Raw genomic sequence first — 19,571 nt, 5'->3', positions numbered from 1 at the left:
GAGCTCTCTGAAATAAGGTAAAAATTTATCGATTCAGTCGTTAAAGCGGCTCAAAAGTAGATACAAATGTGATGAATGTGATTTCCAGTTGGTGTGTTTTACTCGGATTACGAGGACGCTTAACGCCGACGGTACTTGTCCCCGCCATGTCCTCATAAACTGCTCATTCCACTTTCACGGTTCTCCGCTGCTCCTAGTGGCTGAGACGATCGCGACCGCGGATTCGCTGCCGCTGCAGTCAATCGTTGACGTTACCGCCAGTGATTGGTCAGAGATACCGCCGCTCCTCCCAGATCGTGCCCCTTTATCGTCACGTGGTCTCTCATTACCCATACAAGAAAGATGGCTACTTCTATGCTAGCTACACCTGGAGCTCTTCTTGTTTTTTCTTGTGGACACTAAAGCGGAGGTAACTGTTGTTTGGTGTGAAACCGAAGTAGTTCTTGAAATACATTTAGCTAGGTCTAAAACAATGGGTAAACAGCTCAGAAACCACTGCTGGTTTGTTTCTCACCTGCTGGCTAATGCAAGGATACTAGCAAAGCATGTATGTGTACAACTAACTGAATGTAAACATTAGCCAGATACAGCTGCAGCTGTCCAGATGCATGGGTTTTCTGCTCAGTTGTATAGTGCCTGGTACAACTGAGCAGAACAGACAAATTTATCCAAGAAGTTACAGAGGAAAGTGGAACAAACTTCTACATGCAGAGCCGCTTAAGTACTTTAGTACAAGTTTGAGGTCTGTGGAAAATCTACTCTAGTGCCAGTTTGTTCATCCTGCTTCACTGCAAATCAAGTGGAAATACTTATTATTATAAGTAATTACATTTAGTACTTAGTGCATTCATTAGTTCAAAGTAGTATCAGTATCAGTTTTTACTTTATAAATAAAATGAGATAGTTTAACTTATTTTCCCAATTTTGTGGGCTATTTACATTTGAGTGAACAAATGTTAGAAATATGAGCTTCTTGAATTTTTTTTTCTACCAAACACACACACATTTATTGCAACTAAAAAGTTACAGTTGTTCTGAATAAGGTTGGCAGCGTGTTGAACATATTGTATGCAAGTACATAAAAGGGATGAGTGTACTGAAAGTATACAATCTACGATACTTATGCAACCTGGATTCATACAGGTGTACTTGAGGAGAAAGAGACTAAGCAATTCATCTGGGCCAGCTTTTATAGCCTGGAACGTCAAGGTGAACTGACTTGTTGACAACCCTCCTATGTTAGTCAATTATCAGTAAGAGCAGTCCTGGACTTCCTTTAGTAGTGGGTGGGGCATAACATTATTTTTAAGCACCCCAGATGTGTTTTGACTTGCATTCGCACACTGAAAACACACCTCAAGCCTCAAACCTTGAATATAAATAAACTGTCTGCTGCAATATTTACATTGCCATAATTGTTGTGCTCAGCAGATTTTTCCAGCTGTCATGGAAAACCGACACAAGCGAGTGAATCCAGAGCAAGATGCCCTGGTGCACATTGTGGCTTGCAGAGACAAACCCTTCCTAGAAGAAAGGTTCATAGACTCCTTTAAAGGTATGTGGTGTATATATAAGACTTTTATAGTGGAACACGAATGGGTGACAAATTAAAGGAAAATTATGCAACCTTGGTAGCTCCAGTGAATGAATATGGTGGTCCCATTAAACTGTAGGGGGGCTTAGACTTTCAAGCAGTGTATTTCTGGTCTTCAGAAGTAAAATTAGACATACTTAAACACAATTTATTTTTGTATATGATGAAGTAAAAATGTGAATATTCCTTTATAAAATATGTCTGGGAAGTTGTGGACTAATCACAGCCACAGTTGGTCTGAAAAGACTTAATTCTACTTTTGCTGGATGTATTTAAAAGGATGATGTCTTATTTGAATGCACAGAGTGCTATATTTATTGCCAAAGTCATGGCAGTTCCAGTGTAAACAGTTTATAGGGAAATTGTTGAACCTAATTTTTATGTTCTTAATAAAATTTTTAGGAAAGGGTGTCTTTACAAACAAAACCATTAAAGCATCTGCCTTTGTTGTCGAGTATCGTGGGAAGATCTTTCTTCGCAAAGACGGGAGGCCTAAGAAGAGAAGCGGTGATACTTTGAATGGTTTCTTATATGAGTTTACATGGAATGGAGAACAGTGGTGGTAAGGTGTTTGTTTTGCATTTTTAAAGTGTTTTGGACTGTTTATTTACAGCTTCCTTTTATTAAGGGGACACTTTTGTATGTGCAGCGTTGATGCTTCCAAAAACGACAAGACCCTTGGAAGGCTTGTGAATGATGATCACATAAGTCCAAACTGTGAAATGAAGAAGATCGTTTATGAGGGGAAGCCACACTTGTGCCTCTTTGCAGTGGAAGAAATACCTCAAGGCAAAGAGATAACTTACAACTACGGCAGCTCCTATTACTCGTGGCGTCCCAAGGTATGTTTATATTATTAAAGAAGCCTTTCTTATGATTTTTATATATTCCACTCACTCCCTCTGAACACACCAGAACAGTTCTCTGTGCTCATTCAGAAGAACCTGACATCTATAAGTGTAAAATAGCGTTACACTTACTCTAGAACTAATAGTGTTTTACAGGAGGCGTTCTCAGTCTGGCTAGTACCAACGAGTAGTCCAAATGTGGTCAGAATGAGAACCCCAGAGTGGCTCTTTTATGATGAGATTGTGATCTGACTTTGGTTCGGATCCTTCTACCAGTCTGAGATTGATGCCTTTCTTTAGCCTGGTGTGCTTTGTTTTCTGGGATGTGGCAGATGTGCAAAGTTTTTGAATTCTTTTTAAGACAAATAAAAAAAATGTTTTGTAACAGTAAAAACTCAATCAAACCAGTACACAAATATGTCCAAATTTACAGTTTGGTATGTAATCATTTCCAAATATTAATGTTTATATTCAGTTTTTTTTGTCTTATTTCACATTTACAGGAGTCACGTGATGGACCAAGTACTTCAGACAAAAAAATGTATCAAATTTCATCAACACCCAAGAAAAGAAGAGTACGTAAACAAGCAGCAATTTTGTTTTGGAGTACAGAAGTACAAAAGGTTCCTGGTTCGAACCTTATGGTCTCTCGGGGGCCGTTGTGTTCGGAGTTTGCATATTTTACCTGTGCAAGATTTTATAGTCCATGCTTTTTAGGTATATTTCTAAATTCTACATTTGCTGAAGGTTGTTTGTCTGGAAGGTGTGTAGTGGTCTGTCTCTCTGGTTTTGCACAGTACCTTGAAGCTATGTGTTTGCTAAATGCATATAAAAACATATAAAGTATCTGTTAGTGAACCAAATGTAGTCTGTCAACATGCTCTTAATTTGTATTTTCAGTTTAAAGACTCGGATGATGACAGCGAACTACCAGGTCCAAGTCATGACAGTGACCACTCTGTTGATCTTGGAAGGTCATCCAGGGACAGTTCGCCACATTCTGAGTCAGATTCTCAAGAAATGACGAAAAACTTCAGGAGAGTGTCATCAATTCAGGAGGATGACACTTCGAGTTCTGATGATCATGACTCGGACAAAGACAAGACGTACAAAGAAGACAGATACAAAGGAGACAGATCCAGTAAGGCTGGACTAAAAGGCGGAGGAACATCTTTCACAAAGAAAAATTACTGTTATGTTTGCGGGAAAGGTTATCACAAAATTCCTCGGCATCTTTCAAGGCACATCGATGAAGACCCTGAAATCGCTGAAATCTTTGCTTTACCCAAAAACTCAGCAGAACGTAAAAGTCTGCTGGCCAAATTACGAAAAAGAGGAAACTACAAACATAATCAAGAGGTTCTGAGGAGTAACACAGGACCGCTAAAAGTGGGAAGACGATCATCCCGCTATGTAATGACTGCTGAAAATTTTGTGCACTGCATTTATTGTAAAGTAATGCTTCAAAGCAAAGACCTATATAGGCATGTAGCAAAGTGTGCTAAGCAAACAATAAATGCTGCAACACATGGCGAGACGAGCATCTTGGGGGATGTCACCGAGTCGGAGTTCTCTGAAAAGTTTCCGTCTGAAGTTTGGGAGATACTTTCACCGATGAAACAAGATGAAATTGTATTTTTAATTCAACATGACTACCTTTTCATGAAGATGGCCCAGAGTCTTATTGAGAACAGTGGAAATGATCCGACAAACCAAGAGCGCGTCAGACAGAAGTTGAGAAAAATAGGAAGGCTCTTAATAGAGCTCCATGATAAGAGAATAGTGAGTTTTGAAGCAGCACTTAAACCCAGAAGCTTCTACAAAGTTGTTGCTGCTGTCAGAAACCTCTCTGGTTTTGATGAAAAAAAGCAGAAGTACAGCAAACCGAGCCTTGCCTTGTTTTTTGTAAAGTCTCTGAAAAAACTGGGAGAATTTGTTGTCGCACAGAGCGACAGCAGTAAGCGGGCCGTGAGAGATGTTAACACATTCATGATGCTGTGTGCGAAGGAGTGGAAGGAAACTGGCCCTCACAAAGATGCACCTTCATCAAGTGAACACAAAGTACACAGCCCCTCTACGATACCGTTCACGCGTGACATACAGACGTTCTACACGCACCTGGAAAAGACTTCTGCTTCTGCCATTGAGTGCATGAAGAAGTATGAAACCCCTCAGATGTATAATGCACTTTGCAGAGTCATACTTGCACAGGTGTCAGTCTTAAACAAATGCGCACCCGAGGTTTCAAAAATTACCCTTAAGTCATTCCAGGAGCGGGACGAGACTACCCAGGTGTTGTCCAAGCACTTTATCAGGATTAATATTGCAGGCAAGACTGGGCAGAACGTTGCTGTTTTGTTGACGTCTCAGCTCGTCAGCGCATTAACGTTGCTTATGAGCAAGAGACCAGCGTGCGGAGTACACGAAGACAATCCTTTCTTGTTTGCAAAGCCAGACGGTTCATCCACAAGCCTCTACCACGGAGGCCACTGTGTTCGGGTCTACACAAGAATGTGCTCTGCAAAGAACCCAGAGCACCTCACGTCCGTGCATTTTCACAAGCACATTGCAAGAATTTTTCAGATTCTTAACTTGGAGAATGACGAGCTACCTCACCTTGCTAAACTGCTGGGTCATGACATCCGGATGGACAGGGATTATTATCGGCTGCCCGAAGCGGCTGTTGAACTCGCAAAAATTGCTAAACTGCTTCTGGCAATGGAAAAAGGCTCTCTTGAAAGATTCAAAGGAACCTCTCTGGATGAGATTGAGATTGAAGGTCTGTGTCCAGTATTATGCAGACATAAACACACATTAGCCTGCCAGTGGTCATTAGATTGTCTTTTAAGGAGTTGTGAATAAATGCAGTCTGTTTTGATCATTCAAGATGAATTGGAGCCAGATATGGAGCAGGGCAGCTCTGTGGTGGACCGTGAAGAGTCAGATTTTCTACCTCAGCAGAGCGGTATGTTGCAAAGATGAGCCTTTCTGCACCTATTAACCTGGAGTGATTATTCTTTTGGACTCCTCAAATGTCTGTACTATTCTTGTGAACACAATGAATCTCAAAATCTCCAACTTCAACACTCTAAGGACTCAAAAATAAGCTGAAGATTTTGGATGGGAGGGTCAAAGAATTCATTCGCTAAACATGATCAGGTTTCACACAAATGTTCATGAGGACAAAATGAAGGGATGCCATATTCCAGTAACCTTTTTAATACCACTTTAAATTTTGTCCAGATGTGTTTATTAATGCAACTAGAAAATCAAAATATTGTTTTTCTAAACTGTTTCCTGTTCTCTCGGGGCCTGCAGGCCTAAGTTGCCCCTACAAGGCTATAATCAGAGGATATTTGTATTTTTAAGCTACAACTTTTAAGTTTTCCACTATATTGGGTTAGCTGTCATGAACAGTACTTACACAGAGAAAACAACCTTAAAAGGTTATTGAAGTTATGAAGGATTTTTAAAAAGAACTAGACAGTGTTGTCTACTTACATTCAATAATGACTGACTACAATATTCATCACTCTCAGGGAGCTCATTAAAATCCTTTAAGATCTACCCAAACAAAATTTTAAAACATGACCAAAGGTGAGGACGTACTCACCCTCTGTATCCAGGGCGTGCACATAGTTTGCTTCGTTCCACAACATGAATGGTGAATAAACTAAAAAAGGTGAGAGAAACTGCAGCATGCTGTTATTTGTTTGAAACAGATGATAACACATCTTCATCTTTACATCAAAAATAGTTTATGTGAAAATTGTGTTAATGATTTTTGTATTTCAATAATATTTTTGGACTCTTCAGATGATGTGGATCAGCAAGGCGGACAGCTAACTCCTGAGCAGGATGCCATGCAGCACATAAAGGCTTGCAAGGACAAATCCTTCCTGAAGGAAATGTTTATTAATTCCACTAAAGGTTGGTCATGAATCCCTTATAACCGCCCTGTTATGGTTGTTTTTGTAAACTGGCTGTTAGTCTCAGCCCCTGTTGATTGTTGATATGAGACACTGAAAGGTAATCTTATAATAGATCATGTAAACGGTGAATACATCAGGAAACTTTATTGCTACACTTTTCTTTTCGTAAATACTATTTGATTACTATTGGTCTAGTTGTTGCCATGGATTGGTCTTATGACTACAAATTAGTAACTGAATCAAACTTTTTTTTTTTTTTTTTTTTGCATATTTGTAGGGAGAGGTGTGTTCACCAGTAAAGCCATTGAGCCATCCAACTTTGTTGTTGAGTATCGGGGGAACGTCTCAACCTGTGGAGAAACCCGTCCAGAGAAATGTGTAGACACCCTCAACAATTTCTTGTTTCAGTTTTCCTGGAACGGAACAAGCTGGTGGTGAGTTTTCAGCAATATAAGGAGGGTTCTTGTTTTAAAATGTCTAAAAGCTCATGTTTAATAGAAAGCCCTCGTGTATCCTGAGAAAGGTTGATATCAAGTCAGATCCAGGTTTTTAAAAAAAATCTTCATTATGTGCATGAAACATGCTTTTCTTTAACATTACTTTACTCAACCTACTTATAAAGATAGCTTGAACGTGCAGACACTGACTGTCCGTCACCACCATCAGTCCGAGTCACTGTGATAAAATGCATAATTTTAACAGTGGTTGAAGGTTCATTGTGAGCATTTGCCCTGCAGCATTGATGCTTCTGCAGAGGATGGGACTCTCGGACGACTCGTGAATGATGATCACGTAAGCCCCAACTGCAAAATGAAGAAAATTGCTCATGAGGGGAAACCACATCTGTGCCTGTTTGCTCTGAAGAAAATATCTCCAGGCGAGGAGATAACTTACAACTATGGGCAGTCCTCTTACGCTTGGCGATCAGCAGTAGGTTTATTTGGTTTGGTATGATGTTGGATGGACTTCTTTGTTCTTTGTCTCTGTGTGTAAATTTCTAACCTCTGTTCATAACAGTATATGAGAATATTAGGGGTGCAACGATACACAAAATTCACGGTTCGGTTCGGTTCGATACTTTGGTGTCACGGTTCGATATTTTTTCGATACAAAAAAATGTTCATGCCTTTTTAATTTGTCATTTATTAAAATTATAAATATATATTTTAACTCAAAAGTACAGTTTTTAAATTTAACCCTAACCCTTGTGCGTGTTTTTTATTTTGACAGCGAATGCACACCTGCGGACCACTTATGTGCAGCCCTGGTTATTTAGCTCGTCATATTGCAGCCAAAGAAATTCTTTTGTCCATGAAACCATAAAGCTGCACTTTCTTTTTGCCTTATAGTCTGATATGTCATAACTTCTCCTGCTGCTTTTACACACTCACTCACATAAGCTCAGCGATTCTCTGCGCGATCAACCTCTCACATATTTAAGCTTGCTGCGGGAGATTTCACTTGTCATGTTTGCATAGTAAGCTAACAATTAATAAGACGATGTCAGAGGAATTGGTGCACAAATTATCATCACTCACAGATCAGTGCTGTCGCTCTCTATACACAGTTCGCACGATTGCAAATTGAAAGCAAAAAAAACAAGCGCAAATTCAAACGCGATTTCAATATGTCACATATTGACAGTGGCTCACCGATGCCAATGACATAATTACCCAGCTACATTTCTGAAAGAATGCAAAAGCATTGACATATATTTTTCCTTCCTACGGGCAGGGCAGAGATAGATTTTGGTAGCCCGACAGAAAAAAAATCGCTAGCCCCGGGACGTCGGGCTAGCGATATTGCGAGCCCTGTATCTGATTGAGGAATCACTCATCTTTGGAAAAGAGAGTTTATTACAGAGAAATGTCTCTTTCCAAAATAAAAGCTATACTATCCGCTTCTTCTGGGCTATATTCTCAGCAGCATATTAAACATATATAAGGAGAATCATGTGCTAACAGCTGTCTAAATGACTCGGCTAAAGTTGGTAGCATGCTTGCTTGTTTTTTTCTGCTTCCACTTGTCTTTGCACTAGGATGATGTCGGCGTAAATGTGCAGTCATATTCGTTGTGTTCCCACTAGTGCTGTCAGCGTTAATCTCGTTGAAATGACCTTAACGCCACAACACGGCAAATCTCCGTTAACGAGCTACCACCGATCGCCCCGTGCATGGGGCTAGACGGCCAACACGTTAACGAGCTAACTGCGCTAACACACTAAAACCAAAATAATTCCAAACGCCAGATCTGAATGAGGTTCAATTTGCCTGTTGCAAGGAGAGCTTAACTTCTGTCTCGCTAGCTTGCCCTGCGCTCTTCCTTCTGACTATGCTGTCTGTGTTGAGCGCTCAGTGGATCTGCGCTCGATAGTGCAGCCTAGGCGGAGTAGTCGAACGCAGATTCACTGAGCGCTCAACACAGACAGCATCGTCAGAAGGAAAGTTGATAAAATAAATTACAAATGTTGTATTGTTCGATACATATGCGTACCGAACCGAAAGCACTGTATCGAACGGTTCAATATCGATACGAATATCGTTGCACCCCTAGAGAATATATACAGGAAGTTTTCTTTTTGACTTTGCTGTCTTCTTTTTATTTACAGGATCAAAACAAAGAACCACAAACCTCAGAAATGGAGACTGCAGCGTCTTCGACAGTGGATGAAAGAGTAGGTGTTGAACAAGATTTGTTTTATATTAAACACCAGCACTGTAAATGTGACTGCAGACTCGGGATTCATCACTTTATGATGTCTGGTATTTACAAAAGGGTTAAAAGGGTTTAACTTCCCTAAGAGTCCATCGGTAATCTAGCAGCACAGTCTCTTCTGCAGACCTTCTGCTTATAACGACATCTGTGAATGAAAAAAGGCACTAAATACACAGTAGCAGTCATAATGCTGTTAATTCTGAGTCAAAATGCATTGTTTGCAATAAATGCATCCAGTGTTGTGGGTGGTGAAGACAGGGAGTGATTTGATGCCTCTCTTTAATAACTATGATTCAAGTGTAAAGTTCTGTTGAGGTTATTAAAAGCGTTTAAAATCCATCCAAACAGAATTTTAAGCCTAAATATGTCGGCCAAAAACGAAGGAGAACTCGCTCTGAACTAAACTAAGACAGAGAGAACATGGTAGTCTGGACTATCAGCATGAGTATTAAGTGGCTTGTTTATTGTAAAGAAAATCAGAGTGCAGTTAGATTTGTGTGTTGGGTGCATAAATTTGCCTTTTTCTTAATTAATTCTAGGTGGAAAACTCAGATGAGGAATTCAGTTCTGCAGAATGCTTCTCTGATGAAGATTATGTCATTGACAATGAACCAAGCAATGATGACAGTTTTACCGAAAACGATGACCAGGATCAGGAATTTGAAGAAAATGCAGATGACTCGAAGGCCGGTTCTTCCAAAGCGCCGAACGATATGTCGGACTCCGATGAGTCTGACTCTGATGGAAAGTCTAAAGAAACTTCCTTCACTAAGAGAAATTACTGTTACGTTTGTGGGAAACCTCAAACTAAAATTTCTCGTCACCTTTTCACGCATAGAAAGGAAGAACCTGAAATTGCTGAAGTGTACGCAATGCGCAGGAACAGCAAGGAACGCAAAAAGCGTCTGGAGATGTTGCGAAACAAAGGAAACTTCAAACACAACCAAGGAGTCTTGAAGACTCGCAGAGGAAAACTGAAAGTGGAAAGAAAATCGGAGATGTCCACATTTAAAACACTCGCCACTTGTGTATATTGTAAACGCATGTATGATCGTAAAGTGGTGTGGCATCATATGCAAAAGTGTCCCTCGATGGCATCCAATAAACCTCCAGAAGGCGTTCAAAGTCAAATCTTAACTTTGGTTGCCGCCACTGGACTAACGGACCCTGAACAGATCTCAACAGGTGTGAAGAAGATGTTGAAAAAAATGAAGAAAGACGATATTTCCTCTGTAGTTTGCGAAGATTCTTACATATTACAATTGGCACAATGTTGCTACCACATGAGAGAGAAGAAACAGAATCAGGGATACGTCACTCAGAAGCTGAGGCAAATGGGACGGATCCTGATAACGTTAAGAAAGAAGTCGATAAACAGCTTCGAAGACGCAGTCAAGCCCCAAAACTTCAACGCCGTTGTAGAAGCTGTCCAGGAGATTGCGGGCATCAAAGAGGGGTCGAAGTCGTTTGACAAACCATCTCTCGTTTGGAAGCTTGGAAATTCGCTGAAGAAGATCGCTGACATTAAATACGCCAGGGCTTTGAAGGATGGTGATGAAGAGGTGTTAGAGGAAGCTGAGGCATTTATTAAGCTGTGTACGAAAGAATGGCCCTCCCATGCAAAATCACAACCAAAAACACCCTGCCAGCCAACCTTACAGTTTACACAAGATGTGATGCTGCTCTACAAGTGCCTGAACAGGACAACAGCTTCTGCAGTCCAGAGCCTGATGATGTATGCAGTAACACCGGTCTACAACGCGCTTCTCAAAGTGGTACTTGCATTCGTGTCCTTCTTAAACAAAAATATTCAGGATGTTTCAAGGGTGACACTCCAGTCATTCAAGGAAAGGGCTTCCGCAGAGCTTCAGGAAGATGCTGCTGGTTCACAGACCCAGTTGGAGCAAATTCTGTCCAAGCACAAAGTCACGATTGGTGTTAGTAACTCAAATGGAAAAATATTTGCTCTTACTTTGAGCCCTGAAGTGCTTTCTGCGCTAACGGTGCTTGTGGACAAGAGGGACACATGTGGAGTAGGTAAGGACAATCCCTTCTTATTTGGGAATCCTGGTGGCAAAGGGTCAGACTTTCACAAGGGACACGCGTGTATCAGGATGTTCGTTAATCGCTGTGGTGCAAAGAACCAGGAAGCTCTCAGGTCTCAGTGTTTTCGTAAGTACATAGTAAGAATTTTCCAGATTCTCAGCCTTAAAAATGACGAGCTCACTCAGCTAGCTAAGCTGTTGGGCTGTGACATTCAGACAGACTGGGAGTATTATCAGACGCCCGAGGCAGCTGCCGATGTCGCAAAAATATCAGAGCTTCTGTCGGCACTGGAGAATGGATCTCTCGAACGATTCGAAGGAAAGACTCTGGAGGAAATTGAGATTCCAGGTATGTGACTCAAATCTCTGTTCACCCAAATCCTCCCTCAACGCATTTGCAAAACTCCATTAAGAATGTTTAGAAACCCCGATTGTTTCCATGCATGTTTATTTTTTTTCTTGCTGCGTTACCGCCACTTGTTGGAATAATGTTGAACCACTGTCGAGTTCCTTTTTTCCTCTTTCCTTTAAAGATGAATTGCAGCCAGTCATGGAGCCTGTCACCCCCAGAAACAGCGATGCTGAGGAAGATGATGAAGGTTCAGAAGTTTCCTTTGATGTGTGATATAATAGTCGTGCCTGCAGTTATTTTTGAGTGGTATTCGTGTTTATTATGGCAGATGATTCACCTTGTATAGTCCTCAACTGATGTATGGTGGGACAATATTAGCTATTTGCTTATTTCCGAAGGATGTTTCTTTATTAAAAAGTGAGCTGAAATGTTTAAAAATTAAAAAGTACGAAAAATGCAGATATTCTTCTTACAGATCTGTCTTTGTCTTTTCCACAGGTAAAAAAAGCAAAAGAAAACAAAGCCAAAGAAAGAAAAAGAAGAAGGAGATTGAAAAAGAGCAGCCGGAGCCAAATGAACATGAAGCCGTGAACACAGAGAAAGAAGACAAGGCAGAGGACGTGCCGGTGAAGAGTGACATCAGTAAACCTGTGGAGAAGAAATCTTTTAGCACAGCTCTTGAGCCAAGTATTTATTTCAGTGACGATGATGAGGACATGAATGTGAATTTTGACATCGACATAGACACTGATGACGACGATGATAGAAATGAGGAGATTGCTGCAGACGGTCGCTCAAACAGTTCAGGTACAAAGCCCAGGGTAACAGATGAAGATGCAACAACAGAAGTCAAGAAGAGCAACAAGGATGATGACGAAGAGCAGAAAAATACGTCTCCAGACGAGCACAGTGCTGATGATGAGATCGCAGAGGCAATGGATATCGACACAGAGAACCATGTGGAGGAGGACTATGATGAAGATGATGATTGGATGGATGTGGACAGTAACGCTTCTGCTCCCACTTTAAATGAAGGTAAACTAAATCTGGTGAAAAATGGGTTCATGTTCTGTTAACTGGGAACTGTGGAGAGGTTTGACTCACTAAAGTGGAAATGTGTTTTACTAGTCACAGAAAAGAAGACCAACCTATCGGTGCCCATGGCTCTGATGAAAGAAGTGAAGATAGTAATCCCAAAACTAGACATCGTGAGTCCAGTTTGTTGTTATGTTTTACAACCTGCTGAAAATGACACTTTTAAAAAGTTGAATAAATGTGAGGTCTGTAAGCATCGCTGCATTCTTTACAAACTACTCTTTAAATGTAGGAGAAGGTGCAGCATCCCATCCACATTTCCCAGTTGTCATCTTTGAGTAACAAGCAGCCGGTGGAAGATAAACCCGTCCATGATGACAAGAAACAGAGTGCAAGACCTACTCCACTTACAGAGGTCACAAACAAGCCCAGCTCTGAAAAGGTAGGAAAACTTTCTTCTCTTCCAACGAAGTAGAATTTGTCTGTAAAATATATATTTTCGGTGAAATCATCTGAGCTGAATGTATGAAATATCAGGCCTGTAGAAAGGTGTTTTCCATAATCTATCTATCAATTACAAGGATTAAAACGCTATTGTTGTAGTTTATGTTAAAGTATAAAGTGCCTTGAAGCAAATGTTGTTGTGATTTCGTGCTATATAAATAAAATTGAATTGAACTGAATTGAAAATGATCAAATCCATAAATGTTCTGGATGCCTTTTAAAGTTTTTAAGAGACTAAATGTCCATTAGTTTTATTTTCATAACACATAAAATCTTCTTAAGTCCGACAAACATGCCAGCTGTTTTTCTTTCACTGCACACTCAGATTGATTTCTTTTGTCAGTAAAACTTTGATACCATTAAAGGGATCACTTGGATTATGAGAACAGCTCTATCAGAGGCAGATCTCCCTCGTGCTGTCAGAACAGCTCAGACCCATCAGGGCGTGGTCACAGGATCTCTGTGTTCAGGTGTCTGACTCTGGGAAATTGCTAGCATGGTCTGTGGATTGAAGGTGGTTCTCGCTAGTGAGTTGGAGACCAGCTGAACACCTCCTCATGCTATTGCTGAACTGTCTTTGGGGGCTGTGTCAGAGATCGTCTTTAGCGCACCACGGCAATGGCAATCTGTGTTTTACACGTTTGGGTTTTAGTGTTGTAGCTCATCAGTGCATAAAATGCTGTAAAAATGTGTTTAATCAACTCTGTGATTTACACTTTTACATTTCAGGCAGTGCACATGAACTGCTCCCGCTGCAAAAAGAGCATGATGAAGGGACACACTGCTTACCAGAAGAAGGGCTTCTCAGACGTCTTCTGCTCCAAAAACTGTCTGTTTGAGATGTTTTCTTACAACAAACCAGCCACCAAGACCTGTCACCAATGTCATAAGTGAGTGTTGTTGAAACTGTGCTCTGTTCTTGATGACTAACAGGCACGGACTGTTTTAATTTATTTCTATTAAAGACTTTCATCCACTTGAGGGCAGCATAACCAAAGAGTATATACAACAATATGACATTATAATGACATTAAGTTATAAACTGCATGACGTCACTGTTAGTTAAGCAGCCACCAGATGATTGCTCAGTTTAGACCCGTGTTTCAGAGCAGCTCCTGATGGAATCATCTGCTGAATGAATCGCTTTGTCCAGCAGGTGACGATTATTTAATTAATTTCTCCTGTTTGTCGCTGAGCAGGTAGGATGGTTATAGGATATATAAGTGTCTGTGTTAAGTGTTTGTCCTCCCCTTCGATCAGAGCGATATCGCAGCCTCTGGACCTCATCATGGCTGCTGTGGACACTAAAGGAACTATGAAGGACTTCTGCAGCCCGGCTTGCTTGAGCTCTTTCAAGTCTGCATCCACCCAAACACAAAAGTCAGTCTGCAACATATGCAAAAAAGTCTGCAGTGTAAGCACTTTTTTTTTTCTTTTGATACCTGGGTGTTCAGAGTTTTTATTTTTCCCTTTATTATGGTTAAAAAAAATCGTATTTGTTGCCTTTAATTGCATGTACATGCACATCACAGTGTCTCCTTTAAGAGCTGTATGTCTTTATTATCCCGTTCAATGGCATTTTATTAATATTAATAACTAAACAAAAAAGTTTTTTATAATCCATGATCTTATGTCCACGGCTCCTTTCTCACTGACTTCAGACCAAATGTGAGCTGACCCTGAACGAGGCAGTCATCAGGTTTTGCAGCCACGCATGCTTCGATGATTTCTGCAAGAACAACATGGGCATCTGTGAGAACTGCAGCTCTGTGTGCCGCAGCAAACCGCTCACGCTGAAGCTGGAGGATGATAACAAAACATTCTGCAGCGGTGGTTGTCTGAAGCGGTTCAAAGAGGTGCGGATACATCAGAGAGGGAAAATGCAAAGTTGTGGGACCAAAATGTTGTAATAATCTACACAAAAACCCAAAGATCTCTTTTTAAAAAAACATTTATTCTGCAGAACTCCAGGATGCTCCTACGCTGCACCACTTGCCTCTTTTCTCGACCTGTCTTTGACATGGTTAACTTTAAAAACGATGAGAACGTGGTGCAGCTCTTCTGCGGCCGCTTTTGTGTGAAATCTTACAAGCTGCGACTGACAGATGAGATGGATCAAGGTAATCCACAGTGAATCTGTCAAACGTCCATTTTTCACATCTTTTTACTGGATCTTCAGGTCAAAATCAGAGACGTTATAAAAGACGTATAGCACTCACTTCTTAAAACGAAACAATTTAAACTGTTTTTATCACATACAAGTTATTCTCTCACCAGACATTTAATCAGGTACATCTTGCTAGCACTGTGTTGACCCCTTTAGCTTTCAAAACAGCCATAATCCTTCATGGTATAGTTTCATAAATTTTGGTTCATGTCGGCATGATAGCATCACACAGTTGCTGCAGATTTGTCAGCTGCATGTCAGCAAATATCCTGTTCCACCACCTCCCAAAGGTGCTCGATTGGGTTCTGGTGAGTTCTATTTGAGTGCAGTGAACTCATCGTCATGTTCAAGAACCAGTTTGACATGATCTGAAAATTCTGACATCAGAGGATGGCTGCTTCCAGGCCCTGTGGCAGAGGTTTTGGGCACATTGTAACCACTGAATTTACCAAAACCAAAGTATTCTAGAGTCAAATCTGAGGCCATCTCTCTGACAGCCAAAGCTTGGCTGAAATCGGGTCACAAAGGGATGGAATTGGTCAGCAACAGTACTCGGGTAGGCTTTGGCATTTAACCGGTGCTCAACTGTGCCAAGAAATGATCTTGCACACTGTTAGACCCCCACCAATCTGAACTGTTGATACAAGGCAGAATCGATCAATGCTTTCATATTGTTCTTGCCAGATTCTGTCCATACCATCCCAGTATCAGCAGTAATCAGACAAGGCCACATTCTTCCAATCTTCTACTGTCTAATTTTAAGGAGCTCAGTTTTCTTAGCTGAAAGGTGTGGTTGGAACAGCCAGAGAAAGGCTTAGAGTTTCCCCCTCAAAACCCCAGAGATGGTTTAGTGTGAAATGATAATATAATTGAAATTAATGAATTATGTTTGTGTAGCATTTATCTGCATACTTGTGGAGGAATAGGGTGTGAGGAAAATCTTGGGTTGTCATAGATTTCATAAAAAATAGGACCACAGTGCTCTGATGCCACGTCTAAAAGGTAAAATAAAATCATACTGAGCCATGAGAAGCCACAGAATCCAGCAGCGAGGCAGTGTAACTACTGCAAAAACAGTTCAGACTGAATCAGCCTTTCAAGTGGCACTCCTATCTCTTTTTCTTCCTTTTCACTCTTTTGAGGTTTCCTCATATTCAGAAGTGATAGTGTTGTGGTCAAATTTTCACTGTCACTATTTCAAAACCAAAAGCGACTGAATGATAATTTTTTCACAGGATTTACAAATAATCAAAAACTCTTATTTTGTAATAACCATGATGTTGTTATATGAAGATAGTAATAAGACTATTGATGTGTTTGTTAACAAACATGTCTCTATAAAGAGAAATCTAGTAACAGAAAAACATAGAATTCAAATACTGTTGGTAGAAGTCTGTGATGTTGTGACTTGTTGTACTTTTACTTGCTAAATCCAAGCAATCACCTTAACTGTAGGTAAAAGGCTCATCTTACAAATCTCTGCATCCTGTCTTTGCTTTTATTCTGAAAGTTCTTAACAGAAGTATCGATTTCTTTTCCCTTTATTATAATTCTCTTCATTCGTCTTGACATCTTCTATTTAAAAAGTGTCCATATGCCTCCAACATGTGAGATAAATCCAGTAAGTGTTTCTTAAGTGTGTCCCAACAAGCCTTACGTTGACTTTGTGTGGAGGAGGAAAGTTTGGATCATATTTAATAATTTCATCTGTGTGACTCCTAAAGGTTATTGATCAAGTCATGAACAGCAGCTGTATTTTCAGTAATCACATGTCTGATTTCTCCCTTCAGTGAAGAGAAAAAACGATAACCAATCAAAAGAGACAAACACTGTGAGTATGCTTTGTTTCTTTTTCCGCTTCAGTCACAGAAAACAGAGCTTACATTCAAGTCTGGGGAAGATTTCTAATCCCTATATACTAACAGAGGCTCTTCCCACAGGAGGATGCTGTCGAACCAAACGACACAGTGTTGCTCATCGCCGACGAGTGCACGCTCTGTTTCCACTGCAAAAAGAATTTGTTGGAAGGAGAGACACTTTACAAGCCGAAAGACACAGAGGAGTTTTTTTGCTCCATGGCCTGCTTACATGAAAAGCGTTGCGAGATCAAAATACCCATCAAAAAGTGCCACAACTGCTTTCAGTAAGTCTGTATTTTAATTCTCCATTTAAATGAGCAGCGGGGTTAAATGCACAAAAACAAACATTCTACAGATTCAACAGGTTTGTGAATGTGCTAACTTGACATGCTGATCTACAAAAAATTTAATCTCAGTGACTCAGAAATCTCTTTGATCTCTTTCATCTTATTTCTTCAGGGTGATTGCGCGACCTCAAAACATCATCCTGGCTCCGGTGGATGATTCGGGAACTATGAAGGAGTTGTGCAGCGATACATGTCTCTCCTCCGTCACATCCAAAATGAAAAAGGCTGCTACTAAGCCTCCACCAAAAGAGGGACCTAGTTCACAGTGCAGGATGTGTGCCAGATGTTGTTATGTAAGGAAAAGAAATAAAGTAAATTACTCTGAACTCTGTTTTATATGCATTAGGGATTGTAGCGCATTTGTCATGAACTGTTTAAGGATTCTTAGACAACGCTGGAGGCGAGTGTTTGTGACAATTTAAAAAAAAAGCTGCAGAATATCTCCATCCTTTTACTTTAAAACTTGTTGTTATTATTATCACGTTCATAATACATTTTTGTAATAACTACTCTTAACACATTCCGTTTCCAACCTTAGTGCAAACTCACGGTGACCCTGAACGGCGTGGTCCACAGACTTTGCAGTGACTCCTGCTTCATGAGCTACCGCAAAGTCAACAACCTGCGCTTGTCTCTCTGCGACATGTGTGACGCCGTCTGCTACAACAAATGTCTCGTGGTCAAGCTGGAGGACGGCAGTAAAGCCCTCTGCAGTGATGAATGTCTGGTCAAGTTTAAAGAGGTGCAGAAATAAAAACAAAACAAAAAAAACCCCAAACACATTATCTCCATATTTGACAAAAAGACTTGAATGTGCCTAAAACAACAAATTCATAGCAGGAATGTGCAAAGTGCAAAGGAAGGACTCCATTTTAACAGGAAGAGATTGCTGGAAGGTGGCTAGTTGAGAGGAAAGAGAACGAGGAGCATGTTTTATTATTCTTAGTTATTAGAACTGTTAATTACTAATCATAATCAAGCAACTATGTCCGTGGTAAAGTAGCTATGTGCAGGTAACATGAGGCCATCTTTTATATATTCCCTTAATGTATTTGTGCTTAATGTAACTCCATCATATAATCCAGACATCCTGTTACTGTGTCAGTATGAGGAAAGCGCACAGAAATTATTAAATGTTCATTAAATGTTATTTCAGGACCGGATGTTTGAAAACTAAGGACTTGAGAAATAAAAAGAAATCAGGGCACATTTAACTCATAGAGCATCCGATAATTTAAACGAACTAATAACAGGTCATCACCAGGCTTTGTGTTTCATGTGTTAAGCAAAACATTTGCAGCTTAAATGCAAACAGCAAAATGTTATAACTTCTGTTAAAGACACTCAGTTCACAGTTTTAAAAACCATTATGAGTCTCACCTTCATAAATGTGGAGTAGGCATAATACTTTACAACATATGTCTAAGGTAATGGTGTTCTTCATCTCACATTTTTCATTCGTTATCTTTGCAGAAAGTTGGCACTCGTCAGCTCTGCCCCATGTGCCAGACGTCCCATCAGCTGTCAGACATGATTGAAAATAAAAATGATGAAGGCAGGCTGGAGTTCTTCTGCAGCAACAGGTGTATGATGGTGTACGAGGCCCAGACCTTCACTGTGACGGGTATCTCCAGTCATATTTCAAACTGCAGAGAAAGTGTGCTCTATTGTGCTGTGCTCGCTGAACTTTGCAGTTGGACAGCAGTTTTTAAGCTTTTAGGTGTCAAAAGCAGAAATATTGTTCATGCTTTTGTCCTTATAGACAAGAAAAGCTCTTCATCTGAAGTTTGTGAGGTTAAAGACGCGAAGCCATCTGTAATACATCTCAACTGCGTAAGTTTTATGTAAAAAATGTCTTCTTTAGTAGCCACACCCAGTTTGGATTCAGTGACAGAATAAATGTTATTAACAACTGAATGATAACAGCAATTCATGATTACAATAAATTCTGTTTATTAAATCTCTTTCCAGTACATTACCACTTACGTTAGAGTCCTCACAGTGCTTCACATGTAGGCCTTTGCTATTAACCTTACACAGTTAATCCAAATCTCTCTTGCCTCTTCATCAAGATCAAAACAGAGCCCATCGATGAGGGGTACAGCCAGAGTCTCACAGCCTCAGTTTCTCATCAGGACATCAAGAAGGAGCCAAATGTAGTAAAGGTAAGATA

The 19,571-nt window shown here is 40.3% G+C and overlaps 1 protein-coding gene across 1 annotated transcript in view; it reads left to right on the top strand.

The window, feature by feature from the left end:
* Positions 1 to 344: 344 nt before the first annotated feature.
* LOC147303462 (uncharacterized) overlaps positions 345 to 19,571 on the top strand; it is a 30,409-nt gene continuing 11,182 nt past the window's right edge. Inside the window, exons 1-27 of the mRNA XM_086279138.1 lie at positions 345 to 409; positions 1,429 to 1,555; positions 1,997 to 2,156; positions 2,244 to 2,436; positions 2,946 to 3,017; positions 3,343 to 5,221; positions 5,330 to 5,407; positions 6,259 to 6,372; positions 6,652 to 6,808; positions 7,112 to 7,304; positions 8,983 to 9,048; positions 9,629 to 11,483; positions 11,668 to 11,733; positions 11,985 to 12,521; positions 12,615 to 12,694; positions 12,814 to 12,963; positions 13,755 to 13,915; positions 14,286 to 14,439; positions 14,687 to 14,881; positions 14,989 to 15,145; positions 16,983 to 17,023; positions 17,133 to 17,335; positions 17,511 to 17,691; positions 17,937 to 18,140; positions 18,872 to 19,022; positions 19,161 to 19,231; positions 19,471 to 19,563. Of these exons, the coding sequence (XP_086135264.1) occupies positions 1,447 to 1,555; positions 1,997 to 2,156; positions 2,244 to 2,436; positions 2,946 to 3,017; positions 3,343 to 5,221; positions 5,330 to 5,407; positions 6,259 to 6,372; positions 6,652 to 6,808; positions 7,112 to 7,304; positions 8,983 to 9,048; positions 9,629 to 11,483; positions 11,668 to 11,733; positions 11,985 to 12,521; positions 12,615 to 12,694; positions 12,814 to 12,963; positions 13,755 to 13,915; positions 14,286 to 14,439; positions 14,687 to 14,881; positions 14,989 to 15,145; positions 16,983 to 17,023; positions 17,133 to 17,335; positions 17,511 to 17,691; positions 17,937 to 18,140; positions 18,872 to 19,022; positions 19,161 to 19,231; positions 19,471 to 19,563 (7,320 nt within the window). The 5' untranslated portion in view covers positions 345 to 409; positions 1,429 to 1,446. The remainder of the gene's footprint in view (positions 410 to 1,428; positions 1,556 to 1,996; positions 2,157 to 2,243; positions 2,437 to 2,945; positions 3,018 to 3,342; positions 5,222 to 5,329; positions 5,408 to 6,258; positions 6,373 to 6,651; positions 6,809 to 7,111; positions 7,305 to 8,982; positions 9,049 to 9,628; positions 11,484 to 11,667; positions 11,734 to 11,984; positions 12,522 to 12,614; positions 12,695 to 12,813; positions 12,964 to 13,754; positions 13,916 to 14,285; positions 14,440 to 14,686; positions 14,882 to 14,988; positions 15,146 to 16,982; positions 17,024 to 17,132; positions 17,336 to 17,510; positions 17,692 to 17,936; positions 18,141 to 18,871; positions 19,023 to 19,160; positions 19,232 to 19,470; positions 19,564 to 19,571) is intronic.

The sequence above is a fragment of the Aulonocara sp. 'chitande type north' Nkhata Bay genome, linkage group LG22, assembly GCF_057382095.1.
Source record: "Aulonocara sp. 'chitande type north' Nkhata Bay isolate Kocher_YH1m ecotype deep benthic linkage group LG22, A_spYH_male_GT1.1, whole genome shotgun sequence".
Classification (NCBI taxonomy): Eukaryota; Metazoa; Chordata; class Actinopteri; order Cichliformes; family Cichlidae; genus Aulonocara; species Aulonocara sp. 'chitande type north' Nkhata Bay.
Note: the sequence above shows the minus strand (reverse complement) of the source record. Positions and strands in the feature narration are given on the sequence as shown.